This window comes from Balaenoptera physalus, assembly GCF_965194825.1.
Source record: "Balaenoptera physalus genome assembly, chromosome: 3".
In the NCBI taxonomy this organism is placed as follows: Eukaryota; Metazoa; Chordata; class Mammalia; order Artiodactyla; family Balaenopteridae; genus Balaenoptera; species Balaenoptera physalus.
The window spans coordinates 99,601,533-99,620,329 of record NC_138890.1 but is presented as its reverse complement, the minus strand read 5'-3'; the positions used below and the strand labels follow the sequence as shown (position 1 = coordinate 99,620,329).

Sequence of the window (18,797 nt, the reverse complement as noted above, 5' to 3'; positions counted from 1 at the left end):
ATCTTTCTGTGTTGGTAAACACTCAGACAGAAAGAACTCCAGAGAATTTCCAAGAGCCACCGAAAGTGACGGTTGATAAGGGGTGGCCCTCCCTTGAGCTCACGCTGAACTGAGGCTTAAGTAATGGCTTAGGCTCCGCATGGTCCTCAGACAGCTCATCTCCATGAGGAACCAGGTGTCTCTTATGCTGGCAATTTGGGCTTTAAAATTCCATGAGACAGTTTGTAGGGGACGAGATGCCACCTTAGCATCACCATCAGATCTATGTCTGGTTAATTACAGACTGATTTTCTACATCCCAAATGAATGTCTGTAGCTTCCCTTAATTTTTGAAGGCCACCTACGTCGGTGTAGAATTATCAACAGTTCTCAGGAGGAAGATGAAAGGGGTCCTTGTTTTTACAGTCTATATATTTAGCCTTTTGGGATTAAAGTCACTATTATATTATCTTGTGTCACCTCCCTCTATTAAACATTATCTTTTTAAATACTTTTATAGCATGCCGATGGAAAAACCAGTGGATCGCCTTCAAAGTCAGGAGAAAAGAGAGGATCAGATGAGGTAATTTCCACAATACTTGGTTTTCATTTTCTCTAGTTTTTAAATTGTGAATTCTGTCTTGAAGTAAATAATGTGGTAGCAAATATCTCCTACTGGAATATTGGCAAATTTAATTTTAACTAAGATTTGATTCAACACTATAAGTGGAAATCATTAAAAATAAATTTAAAAAATAAAGTGTTCCTTGGAGAGGAAGTAGTTTCCATTTCGGAATAGAACTCAGTTATTTAGGGTGTTTTCCCTGTAGGAATTGGTGAATCTTAACTGTTTTTTGTTTGTTTGTTTGTTTTGGTGAACAAAACATGTAGGAGGGGAAACCAAATGCTATAGTTGAAAAGGAAATCTTTTTTTATGAGAGTCACTGTGAAAGGAGGACAGTGATAACCTAGATTAAACCAGTCATTCAGGTTCATAAACAAAAGGGAGAGAAAAGGACTATTTTTACTTGGATCCATTCTGTGGAAATACTAGAAACCAAACCTCCTCACTTTGAGATGGGTTTTCTTTGAGCCTGTGAATTTCTCCTTTCACTGAATGATGCCCCGTTATGTGCACTGTTAACATGGCCTGGTCTCCATGGAAGAGTCATGTGAAAGTTCTATCCTCCAGAAGGGTACTGGGCTTGCCTTCCTTTTTCTGCTTTTCACATTTTAAATCTCAATGGAACATTCATCTTCATTCAGTAGAAATTGTTATCATCATTTCCAGTTTGTAAAAGAGCCAGGTCCTGAAAGGTAGCTGGAAATTTAGAAAGCAAAAAGTGATCATTTTATTTTTCTCTATATTATTAACATGTTTCCAGAAATCTGGAATCTAGCTCCTCTTTCTGCTTATTTCCTGCAGTTTTGAAATATTCAATATATTTCAATATATTCAGTATGAAGAAAGCCATTATGACTAGAACTTGCTATGAATTCTGCACTAAGGTTTTGTCCACAGCTGTCTATTATTGTTTCCATTACCAACACCCATGAAAATATATTTTAGATTATTTCTTACCACGCAAATTTGCAGTAAGTTTTTGTACCCATGGAAGGCAAGATTTCTTTACAAAGTAAAAATAAACTTTTATTAAGATGTTATCCTGCTTCTTGGTTATATTATTTAAAAATTTTTTCCATGGGAAAAATACCACATTTTTCCCCTTTTACTAGCATGAAAATCTATATAATATCACTCAGTTCCCCATCAACCCTACTCTTTAGATATATTCCCAGATAAGTTATCTATCAAATAGTTTCCTGTTTGAAAACTATAGTGTCTCTTTATTCTCCAGAGTAGGAAATAATGTTTTTAGATATTATTCTCTATTAATATTTATCAAGTTTAAACTATTTGCACAAAAAAGGAAATCTTCTTTTCCAATACAATCAAGTGGATAGTGGCCTAGTTCTTATAGGATTATTCTCAACAACTATGTTATTTTGTGGAAGCTTAAATATTACGCCTTGAATGTACAGGCGTTGTTGGTTTAGGCAACAACTGCCCGGTGATAGGTCTTTTATATATCCGGACTATAAAGTGCCTTATTTTCATATTTACAAAGGGCTTGGGAAAACTGATAAGTAGTCCTGTTATCAATGCAGCCAGGGGAGAATTTGAAACTTCTGTGTCAGTATGATGACTGTACTTTCAGTTTTTTGAAACTGAAAGGCTGAACTTCCACCTTGGGAGAAGAAAGAATTTTTCTATCCTTTATCAGCAATTCAGGCAAGTCTGACATTGTTTCATAACACTTCTGAGAAATTCAGATTTACAACTCTTGCACTTGTGCCAGAGCCTGGTCATATCGGTCTGTTCTGCTCTGTCCCAGCTGGCAGAAGAAAAGAGAGGAGATAGAGGCTTTGCCCTGCTTCCGTGGCATAAATCACTGCAGAGATTCAGATAGTCTGAGATTGAAGATTGTTTATTATCTCACCAAATTCTGCCCATATCTATTTGATAGGGTGGACAGATGTGTGGGTGTGATAATTTGGTAGTCGAGTTATATTTCCAATATGGTCTGTCTCTAAAGAATCTCTAATTCTTTATGTCATGTGCAGTTAAGTCATTGATGACATACTATGGCCCTGGAGACAATTCAAGGAAACCATCCTACATTAGGCATTATTTTAGCCTTTATGTTCATGATTATAAAACCATGTGCAATCTGGACTTGTAATCTGCCTATCCTACCACCCACAGTCGGCTACCATCCTCTTAAGATTACCAGAGCAAAGTTTCCCAAAACAGATTCTTTCTCCCAAATATTTTCTCATCTACTGCTCTGTTGAACAAGAAGTGAGATTAAGAAGCTTAGTTTGGGTTTTTGGTAATCCATTTTCAAACTAGCATGTACCTCCAAAGGGTGAATAACTTTCTGTCCCCAAGCATATGCAAACATATTGGTTAGGCTTCCAAGGACAAACTCGGGCCTTTGAAACAAAGTCCGTTTGAAAATGTGCTTTCTATGCTCAGGGGTACTTCTCAGTGTTTTTTCCTTCTCCCTTCATTGCTCTGCTGCATTTCATTTGGAGATGCAAGAAAAAAGGTACAGAGGAGGACTTCAGGAAGATTTAACCAGGAGTAAAAATGATTAGGGTTAGGCAAGAACCATTATTATATTGTCATATGTAAAAATATCTGGGGATGAATGCAGCTGTGTGAATTTCAGAGCTCTTTTTCTCCTGCTACCATTAAATAGCTCTTACCTGTCTTGCGTATGACCCCTGTTCAACCACTAAGTGATCCTAGGAGGTCTGCAGCAATTTTAATAGACTCTTGCAACTAAAATATCATTTGTCCTGTTGCATTTGCAATATAAATGCTTGAGGATGGAGTTGAGTAAGTGTCTATGAGAATGTATTTTTTTTGTTTTTTATGACAATCGTTATGAACTTGTTAAGTCCTTCTCAGATGTAGAGGAATTGTAAAACCAAAAGTTGCGTGGACTAACAAGCCAAAGATAAAATGACTAGAGAGCAGGAAAAAGAAAACTGAAAACATTTATTAGTACCTTTAAATACAGTGGAACAAAGTAGCCTTCACAAACCTGCAATCAAATCTATTTGATGTATTTGACTGACACATCTGGCCACACTGGGTGAGTGTAAGCATCTTAGCAACATATTTCAGTGAAGTCCTGAGGAATGGAATTTAAAGCATATGATGGGACGTTTATATTAGGGGATGCTGGATAAAGGGTATACAGGAACTCTCTGTACCAGCTTTGCAACTCTTCTATAAATGTAAAATTATTTCATAATAAAAAGTTAAAAATAAAACAAATAAAAACAAACAAACAAAAAATAAAGCATATGATGGGCATGATTTCACAGAGCCAGTTTTAAGAACTTCAAATTTCATAATGGATATATTTTTATGGATAAAAAATGAGAGATAATAGAGTTGAAATTGTGCCTTAAAGGAAAAGATATTTGATAAATTTTCTTTACCATAATAACATTGGTGGCATTCTTTTCCTCAGTGTTTACCTTTCCTCCTTCAAAAGTGCATGAATAATTATTGAATGACTCCAACATTTTAAAATTTCTTTCTAACATTTTTTCTCTTGATGAAATTAGTCTTTTTTTAATCACAAAAGTAATATGTACTTGTAAAAAACAAAAGTATTACCTAGTCTTACCACTTAAGTTATAACTGCTGCTATGAAATTATGTGTATTCTCAAATTAATGTGATGATATTGTGTGTTCATAATTACTATATATACTATACTGATTTTAGTAACTTTTTAATGATCATACAGCTAAAACATAACCATTGAAGAAAATTTAGAAAGTACTGACAATTTTAAAGAAAAAACACTACCATCTAGACTTCTAGTACCTAGAGAGATGGCCACTATTTCCATCTTTGAGTATTTTCCTACATCTTTTTTCTATGTGTATATATTATGTTTAAGCTGAGATAACAAAGGAACATCCCTAACAGGGCCTAGACTAAAAATGATAAACAGTGTGCTTTGTGATAGATAAATCTTTTCCAATCAAAAAGAGTCATCATTGTGTGTGACTTTTAAATACATAGAGAATTGTATTTAAGTACCTTGGCATTTAATATAGCATTTAATCTGGTCATTATTTTATGCTGTGTTTTTTGTTCAAGAAGTTTGCTGGGTCGGTGGTCCCACTAGCAAGTGATATAGCCGTCCTTAGCAAATTCTGGAAGAGTGCCACAGCAAATGTTATTTTAAGGAGTGATAGGTTATTACAATCTCTTGTCCGTTTTAACTGTGGGGAGTTGATTGTGGCTGGACAAGTTCATGTCCCAGTGCCAAGAAGGAGGCAAAGCTGAACAGGTGCCCCAAGGGCAGTCCCACCTGGCTTACCTAGAGATCCAGAATCCCCTGGGTGTCTGATCTGGAAGGCTAAACTCACTGAAGGAAGTTCCAAAATCCTTTTCAACTGTAGTGTTCCCATTTTTTAGTTCTAAATTTTGACTTATTTCTTCATTGACTAGAATATTTTTTAAGATAATTTTTTTCTGCGAAGGAACACGGATGGTGATCTTCTGTGTCTGTGTGGATCCTAAGCATGTTTTTCTGCTGGCTTCACACAAGAAATTAGTACAAAATTGTACATTTTGGGTAACAGTTCTGTTCCCTTGAAGTTCTGTACCTGTTGCTCCATGGTCTTCTGACTTCTTGTGCTATAGAGAAGATGTCTGGGGAAGCCTTATATTTATTTTTAGGAAGCTTGTTTTTCCTGCTTTGGTGCATATGAGGTTTCTTTTTCTTTTATTCTTACAATTTTTAAAAATTGCCAGGACGTGCCTACATATGTGTTTTTCTATTAATTTTTTCCTGGAATGTCTATTTTTAAATTATTGCTCTTATTTTAGTTTCTTTTTAAACATACATATAATTCTGAGATTAAACATTAATTAATCACCTGCCTCAGTTTTCTCTTTGACCTTTACCTTTGCGTTCTTCCGAGTTTCTGAAGTTTATCCCCCATATTTTTATTTCTGTCATCTAAATTCTGCTCCTTGAAATTTCCATTACAGGTTTAAATTTTGCCTTTTTTTCCTGTTTCATTGTACCCCTCTCTAATCTAATCTTCCCTTACCTCTCTTTATGTTTCACTCTGTTATCGTCCCATCTCCATCTGCTCTGCATCTGTAGCTCTCTACCTGGGTTTCATGAAGGTAATACCATCATGTTTCCTATTAAGGATGCAGACTTCTTTTCTGCAATTTTCTTCTTGTAGTATACCATTTTATGAGATTTACCATCTCTTTCAGTCTTCAGGAAAATGATGTGTCTTGCTTGACTCTGTTCCTTTGTTTCTGCATCTTCTCACTTCTCTGATCAAATTTATTCTTGGGAACTCAGGGAAGGCCTAGGAGGCTAAAGCTTTTCTACAAACAAGAGGCCGGTGGAGGACTGGGGTGGGGGGGAGTGGGAGGTGGTCTTTCCCAGGAAGGCCCCCTAGGGTCCTGCTCAGTTACAGTTAGAGTGGAGATTTTGCCTAGATTTTGGCAATTCCCTAACTTTATTTGTTGCTTGGTAAAATTCCATCCTCTTCTGTGAGAAGATGAGTAGAAACTGCTGTCGAGATTATTTTACACTAGGAATTCCTGGCGTTGTCTCATAATGATACTCTTTAGCTTCTTGAATCAACTCTCCTCTTTTCTAGTTTTCTTCAGGCATAACCTGTGAAATAGGCTTTCGTTTCCGACTCTGTTCTGTTTATTAACTGTGTGTAGCTCCTCGTGAGTTTCAACAGACGGGCTTGAGGTTTACGAGTTTGGAGATAATCAGTTTGGAGGAGGCATTCTATGTCTCCTCTTTTCTGGGATTTCTCTGTGTGATTTCTGGTGCATTTGCCTTCTTCTATGTGTATGTCATCGTGATAGGTTACTGCTTGCCTTTCAGTGGGTGAAACTTATTTACATAGGTATTAGAATTAGTATTTTCTTATGTGGAGCCTACCAAATGTGTCTACATGAGCAATCCATGAATTTAAGTTCAAAACCTACAGTTAAAATACCAGACATTATGTAGACATTCAAATAGCCTATTTATCCTAAGACATGTGTTCAGGTTGAATTCTGAGAAAAATGCAGGAAGCTTATAAAATTCAGGAGAAAAATTCTTTGCCATTCTGAGACCATAGTGAGAGCATCTTCTTTCTCATGTGCTGTGGAAGCTTTGAAGAGCCACACTCCTAATCCAGTTAGCCTGCCACCCACTCCATGGTTCCCACGGAAGCAGCACATTGTAGTTGCTGAGTGCAGACTCTGGAGTCCCACTGCATGGACTTGCTCCCAGCTCTGCCATTTCCTAGCTGTGTGTTCTTGGGCCAATTATTTTGCTTCACTAAGGGTACCTTCCTCATGTGTAACATGGAGATAATAATAGCCTCTACATAAGTTAATGTGAAGATCAATGAGACCAAGCATATAAAGTGTCCAGAACAGTGCCTGGGACATACGAAGTGCCATATAGATGCAAGCTGCTATTATTGTTATTATTATTACTACTATTATTATTGTTGTTGCCTTATTATTAGTACTATTACTAAGCAATGAAGAGAACTTTGTTTAGCAATAAAAGTGAGCCCCTTATTGATTTCTAACCAGGACTCAAATTCTTTTGTTGACTACATATTGCCAAGCCTTTCCCATTAAAACAGGAAGGAAGTGTGGTAGTTCATTAAGCTTAGTAGTCCTTTTGTTTCAAAACAACTCTGTGTAACACCCAGAAACATATGCCAATTGCTAGAAAGTACAGTCCCTCTTTAACAAAGAATATGAAAATAATGTGCTTTTAAATTAAGAATCTGTGATATACAAAATGTTATATAAGTAGTAGGGAGTGGCTAATAAAAATAGTTAAGCATTTTGCCTCTATAAAAGAACATATAAATATATCAACATTATATCATACAGCAATAAAATACCCTTCATTCTTGCACTTTCAAGTAATGAGCCTAATTGCCTAAGATCTTAGGTCCCACCAAAATTGTCTCTGAAGAGTGTACCTTATAGCATAGGAAATTGGAATCAAAGTTAACAAAATATCAAAGGAATTGAATAGGAGTTAAATTTATTGACTTTAGAATAGATCATAAGTCCTGGAAACCTGATGGACAAGTCAATTAAATATGAGTCCTGAAATATCCTGTTTTAAAGTTTATATTTTTTCAGTCTTATCTCTAGACTTTATTAGCTTCTCAAAGATACAGGAATGACTGATTCAAAGGGGATGAAAGGGATGATTACCTGAAATTGTGCCCATAGCAAGATACCTGTGTCATCTAAGGACTGAATATGTATGATTCTTGTCATAAAGTCAATAATATTTTATCATATACCAAATGTACATAATAGCTTGTTATGGCCTTCCAAAAACAGTTCATTTGTGAAATCAAACTCTCTCAGCAAGTTGACATCATAAAGTCTTTTATGTTTCAATCAGCATTATTACAGAATGCTTAGTAAATGTGTAAAGCACTGATTTAGTGTCATAAAAAATTATTAAAAACTCTCTATCCCTCATCTTCTAGGACATTATGTGAGATGATGCAGTGATTCTCAAGTTTTAACATGCTTAAGAATCACCTGGAGATAGTATGAAAATTTCAGACTCCTGGACCCCATCTCCAAACATTCTGATTTATCAGATCCAAGGTGGGATCAGGGAATCAGTATTTTTACCAGTCACCCCAGGTGACTCATATCTTCTGATGGTGGTCTTCTGAGCACATTTTGAGTAACACACATAATTCTTATAGAGCGCATAACACAGTTCCTGGCACACATGAGCTTTTCTTCCTTTTTTCTTCTTCTCATTTCCTTTTTCCTTTATTTTTAAAATGCCCCCCATCAACCCCATCCCTTAGCCAACTCCGCTTTACCGTGTCCTGGGGGCAGGGAGGGTGGCTCTGAAGCACATCGAGGGTGCTGCAGTTTCAAGGGATCATTGAACCACATGGGAGGCTTTGGGTGCAGGGAGCTGGTACTTACCCTATTTCTTCCCACTTCTCCTAGGACCTTGTTCCTTCAACTATTCCCTCCTTCCTTTTACTCTTTATTTAATGACTCCTCTTTAGACTACTTATCGGTTTAGTCTTCCTCATCATAAACTATTTAAAACTATTTCTTTTGAAACCGCTCAAGCTCACATTCCATCTTCCTTTCTAACCCTCACTGCCAAAATTCTTGGTTGAAATTATCAAAGAAAAGAGTGTAGAGAGAGAAGAGAGAAACTAAAAGCAAACGTTGATAAATGCCTGCGTGGAGGATGTAGGAAGGAGAAACCAGTGAACAAGTGAAAGAAGAAGCAACTAAAGGGGCGGGGGGGGGAAGCTGGATGTTGCAGTGCCATCTGTGGGGAGGCTGGAAGAAGGGTCTAGGCTGATAATAGTTCTAGAATTGTGAGGGCTGAGGAAGGTGTCTTGTTTGGAGATTGGGGTATTGTAGGTTCCCTTGGGAGCTGTTCTTGTTATGTTTGACAGGGTGCTAAGTAAGTGGAGATTCTGCATAGATGACTGCTCTTCCCTTCCAATGTACATGCATTTATATAGCAAACATCAGATAAAGCAAAAAAATAAAAAATAAAAGTTGAAATCAGTGTTGATTCACACAAAAAGAGATAAGTGTGACCAAGATGGCATCACATGGTACAGATTTCTTGGATTGTTTGCCAGATGTTTACAGGTAAATGGATTCATTTATTACAATATCAAATAAGAAAGACATTATTTGGAAAGAACTCTGGAGTGAATTCTAAACATATGTTTATCTTAATCGTTAAGAATGTAGACTTCCTGGTTCGTTTTTCACATTAGGCACCCCTGTTCTCCTTCTTTTGCAAATCAAGCCTCATACTCCTAAGTGGTCTAATTTGAGCTCAAGATGCAGAATATTTGGACTTTAGTACATTCCAGAAATATATCACTCTGAAATCTGCAAATACAGTCTCAAAGAAAACACTTTTCTTACAGGAAACTGAAAGCTAAAGTGATCTCATATTCACATTCCAATTTTGGTTTCATATAGTGCTTGGGATAAAAATTACTTCTCTGAATACAATTCTGTTACTTTTTTTTCTGCTTACTTTCTTGAAACACTGAGTAGACTCAGTAAAGTCTGAAACCATACATCTATTTCACTGAAAAGTGAAAGCCGAGTAGAAAGCTGAATGGCTAAATTTTTAAATAATGCGTTTAAAAAATAATGAGGGTTCTTACTACCAGCTATGAGATGAGACGTTGCTGAATTATTTGTTATATAGATCTGGTAATAGCGCCTAACTTTAAACATACAGTTCAGGGGACACCCAGTGGTTAAAAGGAGGAAATTTCTTGCTGTGGTACAGTGTTCAGTTGGAATAAAATATTTCTTGTCTCAGCAGTGATAATACATGCCGACTTTGTTTTTCTGAATGAGCATATGTTAGGAGTGTGTGTGTGTGTGTGTGTTTGTGTTTTAAGAAGAAAGGGCCTTGATTTTGACTTTTATATACATTTCTTCAAATATTTGAAAACTTACAAATTATAAGATTAGAAATGTTAGAAATATGATTAAATTTTTCCTTTAATGAAGACATAAGTGGTATTTAGAAATGAGAAATAAGTGACTGAGAGTCATGAATAAGAAAAAAAATTAAATCTTTTTGACCGAGAAATTCCAATTCTAGGAATTTGTTTCAAGTACATAATCAGAGGTGTACTCGGTAACTATGTACAAAGATATTCTCCATAGCTTTATTTATAATAATAACAAACTAGGGGAGAAACAAATGTACAGCCATAATGAATTGGTGAAGTTACAGCACAAACATAATGACTAAGGCATCTTTAACACCATGCTTTGAAGAACATTTAACAATGGAGGAACATGTTTATGTTAGGTAAAGAAAAATGATGAAAGACCAACAATTCCATGTATTTAACAGATTGTGCATATTTTCGTATTTGCATAAAAATAGAAAAATAACTGAAAGTAGTTGTCTTGATTGGTAAGATTTGGAGTAATTTACGTTTTCTTCTTACTACTTTTCTCTTTATTCTAAATGTATTTTTTTTAATCAGAGGGAAAAGAATAACAGCATAGATAATAAAAGAATAACGGAAGAGAGTGTTTTAACAATGATCAAAACTAAATTTATGCATCTGTCTGCTTAGACCTTAAAGGGAGAAGTGTTTTACATGTGAGTCTTTTTCCTTTGGAACCTTCTAGAGTAAGGCGGCTGCCACCACCGTGTGTGTGTGCGTGCGCGCGTGCATGCGCATGTGCATGTGTTTGACTAGAAGTGCATTTCTTAGATATGGACAGAGAATTAGGTTTTAAGCACTAAGGCAGCTTAGAGGGCAAGGATTTTTTTTTTTTTAATTTATTTTTGGCTGCGTTGGGTCTTCGTTGCTGTGCGTGGGCTTTCTCTAGTTGGCGTCGAGTGGGGGCTTACTCTTCGTTGTGGTGCTTGGGCTTCTCATTGCAGTGGCTTCTCTTGTTGCAGAGTACGGGCTCTAGGCGCGTGGGCTTCAGTAGTTGTGGCACACGGGCTCAGTAGTTGTGGCTCGCGGGCTCTAGAGAGCAGGCTCAGTAGTTGTGGCGCACGGACTTAGTTGCTCCATGACATGTGGGATCTTCCCGGACCAGGGCTCAAACCCATGTCCCCTGCATTGGCAGGTGGATTCTTAACCACTGTGCCACCAGGGAAGTCCCAAGGATTATTAATTATTTTTAGTTTATGGTCCCTTCAAAATCCGATGAAAACTGATCTTTTTCTCTGAAAAGGACATACATATGTGAATACAAGAATGCAAAAAAAAAATGTGACATACAACTTAAAGAGGTTTAGAGATACACACCATCCCCACCCCTGGCGTGGGGGCAGTCTTATCGAGTAGATATATTCAGGAGGCATCATCTAATATTTTCCCAGTTGGCTTGTTGTTGATGGCTGAAATTCCACCATTAACAACTTCCTTAAACTTTGAGTTAAGCATTGCCTTCCCTTGGGTCCTCTTTTAAATAGTGGATGTTCCTAGGAGGGATAATATATTAATTATTAACACTTTGGTGAGAAGTAGTTTAATAAGAGGGAAAACGAATGATGTAAGAACTACTTTTATAGATTTGATAAAGGTAGTAGAGAACTATCGATCATTTGATATTGATAGCTAACACATATATAGGCATTACACACACATACACACACATGCACACACACACACACACCCCTTACAACCACCCCATTCTCCTGATGAGGAAATTGAGGCACAACTTGATTAAATAACCTATCCAGGGTCGCAGTTATGTAATAGTGGAGCCAGGATGGAACATATTTTCCAGAGTCTATACTTTCAACTAGTATCCAAAACTGTTCATAAAATTATCTATTTTCAGAATTCTACCTAAAGCCAACTCCATAGACTTTCTTACCACTGTTGTCAATTTTTGTAACTCACTTCTCTAACTTTTCACTGCCTTCTTTCTTCCTTGTATTATACCCTCTTTTTACTCAGGAAGATCATAAAACAAGATGAAATCATTCCCATTCCCTTGGATCTAAAATGTAAGTGTAGGGACAGCTGCTCCCTCCTTATGGATAGTAAACGAAGCACTGAAGGAAGCTAAGTCACAGCAGAGGTAGAGCCAGGAGAAAGATAGCGTTCTCCTGACTCCCAGTCGATGCAGCCATCTCGAGACTAGAAAGACGTGAGCTAGACCACTTCAAGGACTTCCACTTGGAGACGATGAATGGCACTGAATAATCAGGAAAAAAAAATTCAGTGCTGGCCACCATAACCTGTGTTATTAAGGGCTTTGTGGAGGCGATGTTTCATTCACTGAGTAAATTTCTATGTTAGGTTGTGAGTTAATAGTAAGACATCATTATGACCTATTTATCGGTGTTTCCCAGGGGGCTAACATATCCTATTTACCAAATTGCATTGGGGGTAGCATCCATTTATACTTCCTTCTGTAGTCATAGCAACTTGTACTTGTTTGTAGACTACTTACAACCATGGTGTAAAAGATCATTTGCGAATAAGAGTCACAGCCTTATAATTGCTAGTGTTGGGGTATCTGACCTCCCTTTGAAAGACAGTCTTTTCCTAGATACTATTTTCCAATAAAGCATGTGTTTTCATGTGGAAACACAATATTTCTTTTCATTTTGGGGACTGACTATTAACTAATGGAACTGGTTTGTCAACAAATGTGTCAAAACATATATTTTAACGAGAGTTCTTATCCTGAAAAATACTACATTTCATCAAGCCTAGGACACCACTGATCTAAAAATGCACTGATTCGAAAATACTAAGAAAGAAAAAAACTATTAACTAAAAATAATGTGTTGAAGTTTCTGAAGACCATTCAACAAACAGGATTTTAAAAATGGCTTGAGCAATTATTTGAATGTGTCAGCTACCAAGTTGAACCCTTGAGGGTTTCGACGTTCATTTAATGCAAACGTTCTTGTGTATTTGTGCGCTCACAAATTCTGTCAAATATAACATCTAATCTGTTATGTAACGGATTATTGCAAACTGGAGAATCCCTAGCCTGCTTTCTCTTGAGGGCTATTACTTTGGTGGAAAGGTGGACCAGTTCCCTTTCTCACACTTCGGGGTGGAAGAGAGAATCGCTGGATTGCAACCTGCAGGAACTCTTTGACACCTTCATGGCAGGGAAAGGCACTGTGTCTTAGCTGGGGCAGAAGAACTCTCACCCACAGGTTGACTTCATTATCACTGGAATCTTTAGGGGATGGGAATCTAAAACCCAACTTGACCCTTTCTTCGTACCCAACTCCTCACTCTTACAAGGTATTTGTTGAGCTTCTTGGATTGGTGAGTTTATAGTTTTCATCAAATCTGGATATGTTTTGACCATTATTTCTTCAAATATTTTGTTTTGTCTCCTCATCTCTCTCCTCTTCTTTGGAGGCTGCGGTTATATACGTATGGGCTGCTTGGAGTTGCCCCACAGCTCACTGATGCTCTGTTCCCTGTCCTCTAGCCCTTCACTCTCTGTTTCATTTTGGATAGTTTCCATTGCTATATCTCCAAGTTCACTAATCTTTTCTTCTGCAATGTCTCATCAGTTCTTAATCCCAGTGTATTTTTTATCTCAGACATTTTTATCTTTAGAAGTTTGATTTGGGTGATTTTTTAAAAGATATTTGCTATGTCTCTCCTGAACATACTTTTAAAAACCTTTTTATTTTGAAATAATTATAGATTACCAGCAAGTTGCAAAGATAGTATGTCTGGTGCCGTGTATCCTTCACCCAGTTTCCCCATTGGTTACATCTCCTGCAACTATAGTACAATAGCAAAACTAGGAAACTGCCATTGGTACATGTATATATAGTTCTATGCCATTTTGTTACATGTGTAGATTCACGTAGTCAGCCCTGCAATCAAGATACTATGCTTTTTGAACATTATATTTTCCTGTGTATGGAAAACAAAGTTGTATTTTTCTGCTTCTATGCATGCCTTGTGATTTTTGATTAGATGATAAACAGATCTTTACAGATGCTTTAAGTTTTCCTGACCTTTGTTCTGGGACACAGTTAAGTTACCTGGAAACACTTTGATCCTTTGGGGTTTGCTTTTAATCTTTGTTTGGCTAGAACAGAGCAGCCTTTAGAGGAGGCCTACATTTTCTTGTTTTTTTTTTTTCTTCTTCTTTTCTTTCTTTCTTCTTTTTTTTTTTTTTGGCCAGTGCCGCATGGCATGTGGGATCCTAGTTCCCTGACCAGAGATTGAACCTGTGCCCCCTGCAGTGGAAGCATGGAGTCTTAACCACTGGGCCACCAGGGAAATCCCAGTCCTACTTTTTCTTCTGCATTCTCTACCTAGTGATTCTGACTGCTGGAAACATGTCCTATTCCTGGTCCCTGGGAGCCCCTGTGATTATGCCTCTGCTCATTTTGGGTGTTCTTTCCCCAGACTCAGGCTCTCCTCACAGGCGTGCACATGCAGATTTCTGGAGCTCACTTTTGTAGCTCTCCTCTCTGGCGCCCTCCCTTTGAGCCCCTCGAGTGCCCTTGACCCTCAAACTCCCAGCTCCATCTCCTCAACCCAGAGAGACAGACAGCCGTTGCATGATCCGGCGGCTGGAAACTCTGCAGGCGGTAAGCTGTGGCGATCACAGGGCGCCCCGGTTTGCTTCCCTCGCAGGGAGCACTGTCCTTGCTGCCTGGTGTCCAGCCTCTGAAAACCACTGTTGCATATAATTGTTGAGGGTTTTCTTTAGTTATTTAAGGCAGAAACACTCCTTCCTTTTTAATCCAAATTTTCTTACCTAAGAACATCATTAATGTAAAAAGGAAACAAAGCTGTATTTGAAAGGAGGTTGTGGCCCAGCTTACAAACTGAAGTACCTTCTTTTACTATGAAGTTGAGTTAAATTTTTCTCATTTATAAGCCTACTCACCGACTTACTTGTTTGTTCATTTACTAATGAGTTTTAGTGTTCTCCAGATATTTTACTAATATTTAAATGTGCCACCAAGGCTGTTGAAATCACCTGTTCCATATCCTGTCCTGACACCCTGTAGTACCTCAGAAGGGTCCTTGCCACTCTCAGGAAACATACTGAGGTCATGTCGATTCCTGCAGATCTTGTTGACCCTAAATCACACCCCCACACACACACACGCCCACACTCACACACCATGTGACAGTGACGACACCTATGGGACCTATCAGAGCAAGGTCCAGAGGGGCCGTCATCTTTGACAGTTGATACACGAACATCAGGACCTGCTGATCTGGCTCTGGTAGGCCTAACTCATTAGGTAGGCCTTTCAGCATCAACCCTGGAAGTGGTCCCGGGTTTCCCTTAGCTAGCATTTATTGAGTAATCATAGTATCTCTGACTGTGGGCTTAGAAGATGCATTGCATTTATATTTTCATGTAATCTTCAGACCTCACACAAGGCCAGGAACAGGACATGTTCTCACCAGTCGGAATCACTGGGTAGAGTACTCAGAAGGGTATCACTGCTGTATTGAAAACAAATTACTTCTATCTGAAGGCTGCTCTTGTCCAACCTAACAACGCTTAAAAGCAAACCTCAAAAGGATCAAACTGTTTCCAAGTAACTGCATCCATTAATAGAATCATGGCTAGTCCTAAAGAAAAATCGCTTTCTATCCATTGAAGAAACAATTATTTTTCTATTATATAAATAACAAAAGCTCATAGAAAATTCTCAACAGCCACTAAGACCCCTCATGAGTTGAAATTAGATGCACTGGGGTTGCCCTGGAGAGGGGAGTCTGTCCCCTTGCTACCTGTTCAAGGCCTTGGGCCTCTCTCTTCAGAGCAGGGTTTTCCAACACGTGGGCCACAGACTTCAGGCCATACCTCATCTCATTTAATCCTCTCAGTCTCTCTCTGAGGTACAGGTAGGGTTATTCTCATTTTTCAGGTGAGAAAATTAGTGTTTAGAAATGCTCATAAACTTGCCTGAGGTCTCACAGCTGGCATTCGGTGCAGCCAGGATTCCTGCCACATGTGTCCAAAAGTAGGACCATTATTCTAGAGAATTCGGCACTTTTCTTTACAGAGTCACTAGGTCTCAGGATGACATGAGACCTCACTTAAGGGGCCTTTCCTGAGATTTTAGGAGAGAATGACACAGCTCTGCCTGGCTCTTGGAATTTCATTGTTACTTGAAAACAGTTTTTAAGACTTGAGTTCTGATTCATTCCATAAAACCTTTTATTATGAACCACAACAAACATACAAGAAAAGCATGCCATTAATTCCTTTCATGTCTTCCTACCACAGCAGATAGGACGGATCTAATATGTGCGTTCTTTATCGATCTTGTCTGTGCAAGCAGAGTTGCCTGGTTACGGGTCTTTTGGCTGGCAGACTCTGAAGCTCTTTTGAGATGGGGGAGGCTGCTTCCGGTAGAAGGTGTGGGTTCATAGTCCATGGGAACAGGACCTGTGTATACTCAGGAGTCTGCACCCGAGCAGGAGAAATCGCACAAGTTCTGTGTAAATGGACCGGACTTGATGTCCTGGGGTTAGAGTCGTAAATCTGGTGTGGACGATTACACTTCTGCCCCTGTCAGTCATCAGGACTGAGGCCCTGTGACAGGCTGTCCTGCAAGGAAGGAATCACTCAGCCAGGCCTGCGACCTGATATAGAGGGATGAGGGCAAGCTGTTCCTGACCATTTCCTTTCTATAAAACTTAAGTTAAACAAAGAAGCGCTCATAAACATTAGAGGGAATGTGATTGAATGGCAAGGGAAAATCTGCTCAGTAACCTTTAGTCTATGGGTTTATGGAAATGAAGAAAAATAGTTTAACTCAAAATTTGAATTATCCTAGGATTGGTGTTCTCATTTAACATCTTAATCTTTTAGAGACCAGAGCATACCTGTGAGTTAAGACAAATGCAGCATCATGTATGAGTGAGCTTGTTATGAGTTTTCACTTACTTTGAGTAAATGAATTCTGTTCTGTCTGAGGGTAGATCCAGCCCTATCACAGTTGTGAATATGCAGACCTAGCTGGGTGAGAAATGTGTCCAGGCCAGAGTGGGATTTCTAAGGACCGATGCTGATGGTGAGGGTAAGAGAGAGTGAGGGTGAGGAAGACACTGCAAAACTAAGTACAAGGTGATGTGAAGCCAAAGGACTTCGAGAACTTTTCACATGGAGGCAAGGGAGGACTCACAAGGACTAGATGGTACTCAGAGAAGGCCAGGAAGCAAGCCAAGGCCTGGAAGAAACTGATGATCCCAAACACACCTGACTGCGGGGCCATAATGAACCCACATCACTTCAGACCAAATATCTTGATCCAGCATCCTGTATCATCTCATACCATGTATGCCTGTGCCCACCTTGCTTCAGCTGCAGGAACATATTTCTGTTCCTCCAACTTGCCAAACCCATCCCATCCCACCTCAGGGCCTTTGCATGTGCTACTCTATCCACCTAGAATGCCTCCCTTCCCCCATGCCATATTTACATGATTGGTTTATTTATAGTCAGGTCTCAATCAAATGTCTTTCTTTGTCTATCCTGTCTGAAGGAACCCTCAGCCTGCCACTCTCTGTTACATGACCCTGTTTTATTGACTTTATAGCACTCATCACTCTCTGAAATCATCTTGGCTTTTGTTGACTTATTTAGAGTCCAAGTCCTCCTACTGGAATGTAAGCGCTACGCGAGTAAGACCTTTTTTTGTTTGTTTGTTTAATTGGTCATTATATCCCCACTGCCTAGAATAGGACCAGGCTCCCGGCCAGGGTTCAATAAATGTCTGTCCAATAAGTAGAGGGATGCATGAAGTCAAACACAATTGAAGAGAGAACCACAGCTTATATCAGCCAAAACAATCTGTATGGTTACTAATCTGAGAATAAGGGGTCTGTGCTCTGGTATGTATGTGCATTTCTAAGCTTTTGTGTTGTGTTTTAAGTGCCTGACATTATTAAGGCCTTTATAAATATTAGATAATAGAGGATCATTTTTACAAATTCTACTCTTGTTTCAGCTAAACTAAATTGGTCCTTTGTAGACTAAGTAATTCAGGCAGCTCAGAGGGCAAGGCAAACTTCAATGGGTCATACCCACAGGAAATCTGAGATATCCTCAGTTGAGTTAAAAAATATTGAATTTATTAATAAATTATTTTTTAGAGTAAATCTTAAGTTTATATACAGGTAGAATAAAAATCAGCATGTGTGCTGAGTTTATATAAACAATCAGCATGTGTATTAAGTTAAAATAGTTATTTTTAACTTAATAGTATCATAACTCAGCCAAAAAGCAAGTTTTTTAATTCTCATGGGCAAATCTTAGCTAATGTGTTGTAGTGGAATTCTACAGATAAATCAGAGTCTGGTATGTGCATTTTGATTGTGAGAATTGGAGCTGTAGTTAGTGCAGGATTTCAATGTGACCTTCCTTGATTATAGCTGAGACCACAGGCTAAATAGCTAGAGTGCGGGACAGCTATGGAACAGTGTACACTGACCTGACCTTTCTGGGCTTCAGTCTCCTCAATGGAAAGTGAGGAGGTTGAACTGGAGGATGAGATTAAAATGAATAACCCCAATGCTGTATTCTTGTCTTCATTTCTTATATCCAACCCCTTACACTGAATCCATGTATACATTATGATTATCAGAAGCTATTTGTTAAGACACCTTATATTTTGAAAAGAGAATTGTGATATGGATAAAACTTAGGCCATCCCCTCCTTTTACCATCTCCCATATCACACTCAAATTACT

The 18,797-nt window shown here is 38.3% G+C and overlaps 1 protein-coding gene across 10 annotated transcripts in view; it reads left to right on the top strand.

The window, feature by feature from the left end:
* Positions 1–18,797, top strand: part of CAST (calpastatin) — a 117,000-nt gene that overhangs the window by 9,925 nt on the left and 88,278 nt on the right. For all 10 annotated transcript variants that reach the window (XM_082458087.1, XM_082458093.1, XM_082458086.1 and 7 more), the window contains exon 2: positions 500–562. In XM_082458087.1, coding sequence (XP_082314213.1) covers positions 500–562 — 63 coding nt within the window. The remainder of the gene's footprint in view (positions 1–499; positions 563–18,797) is intronic.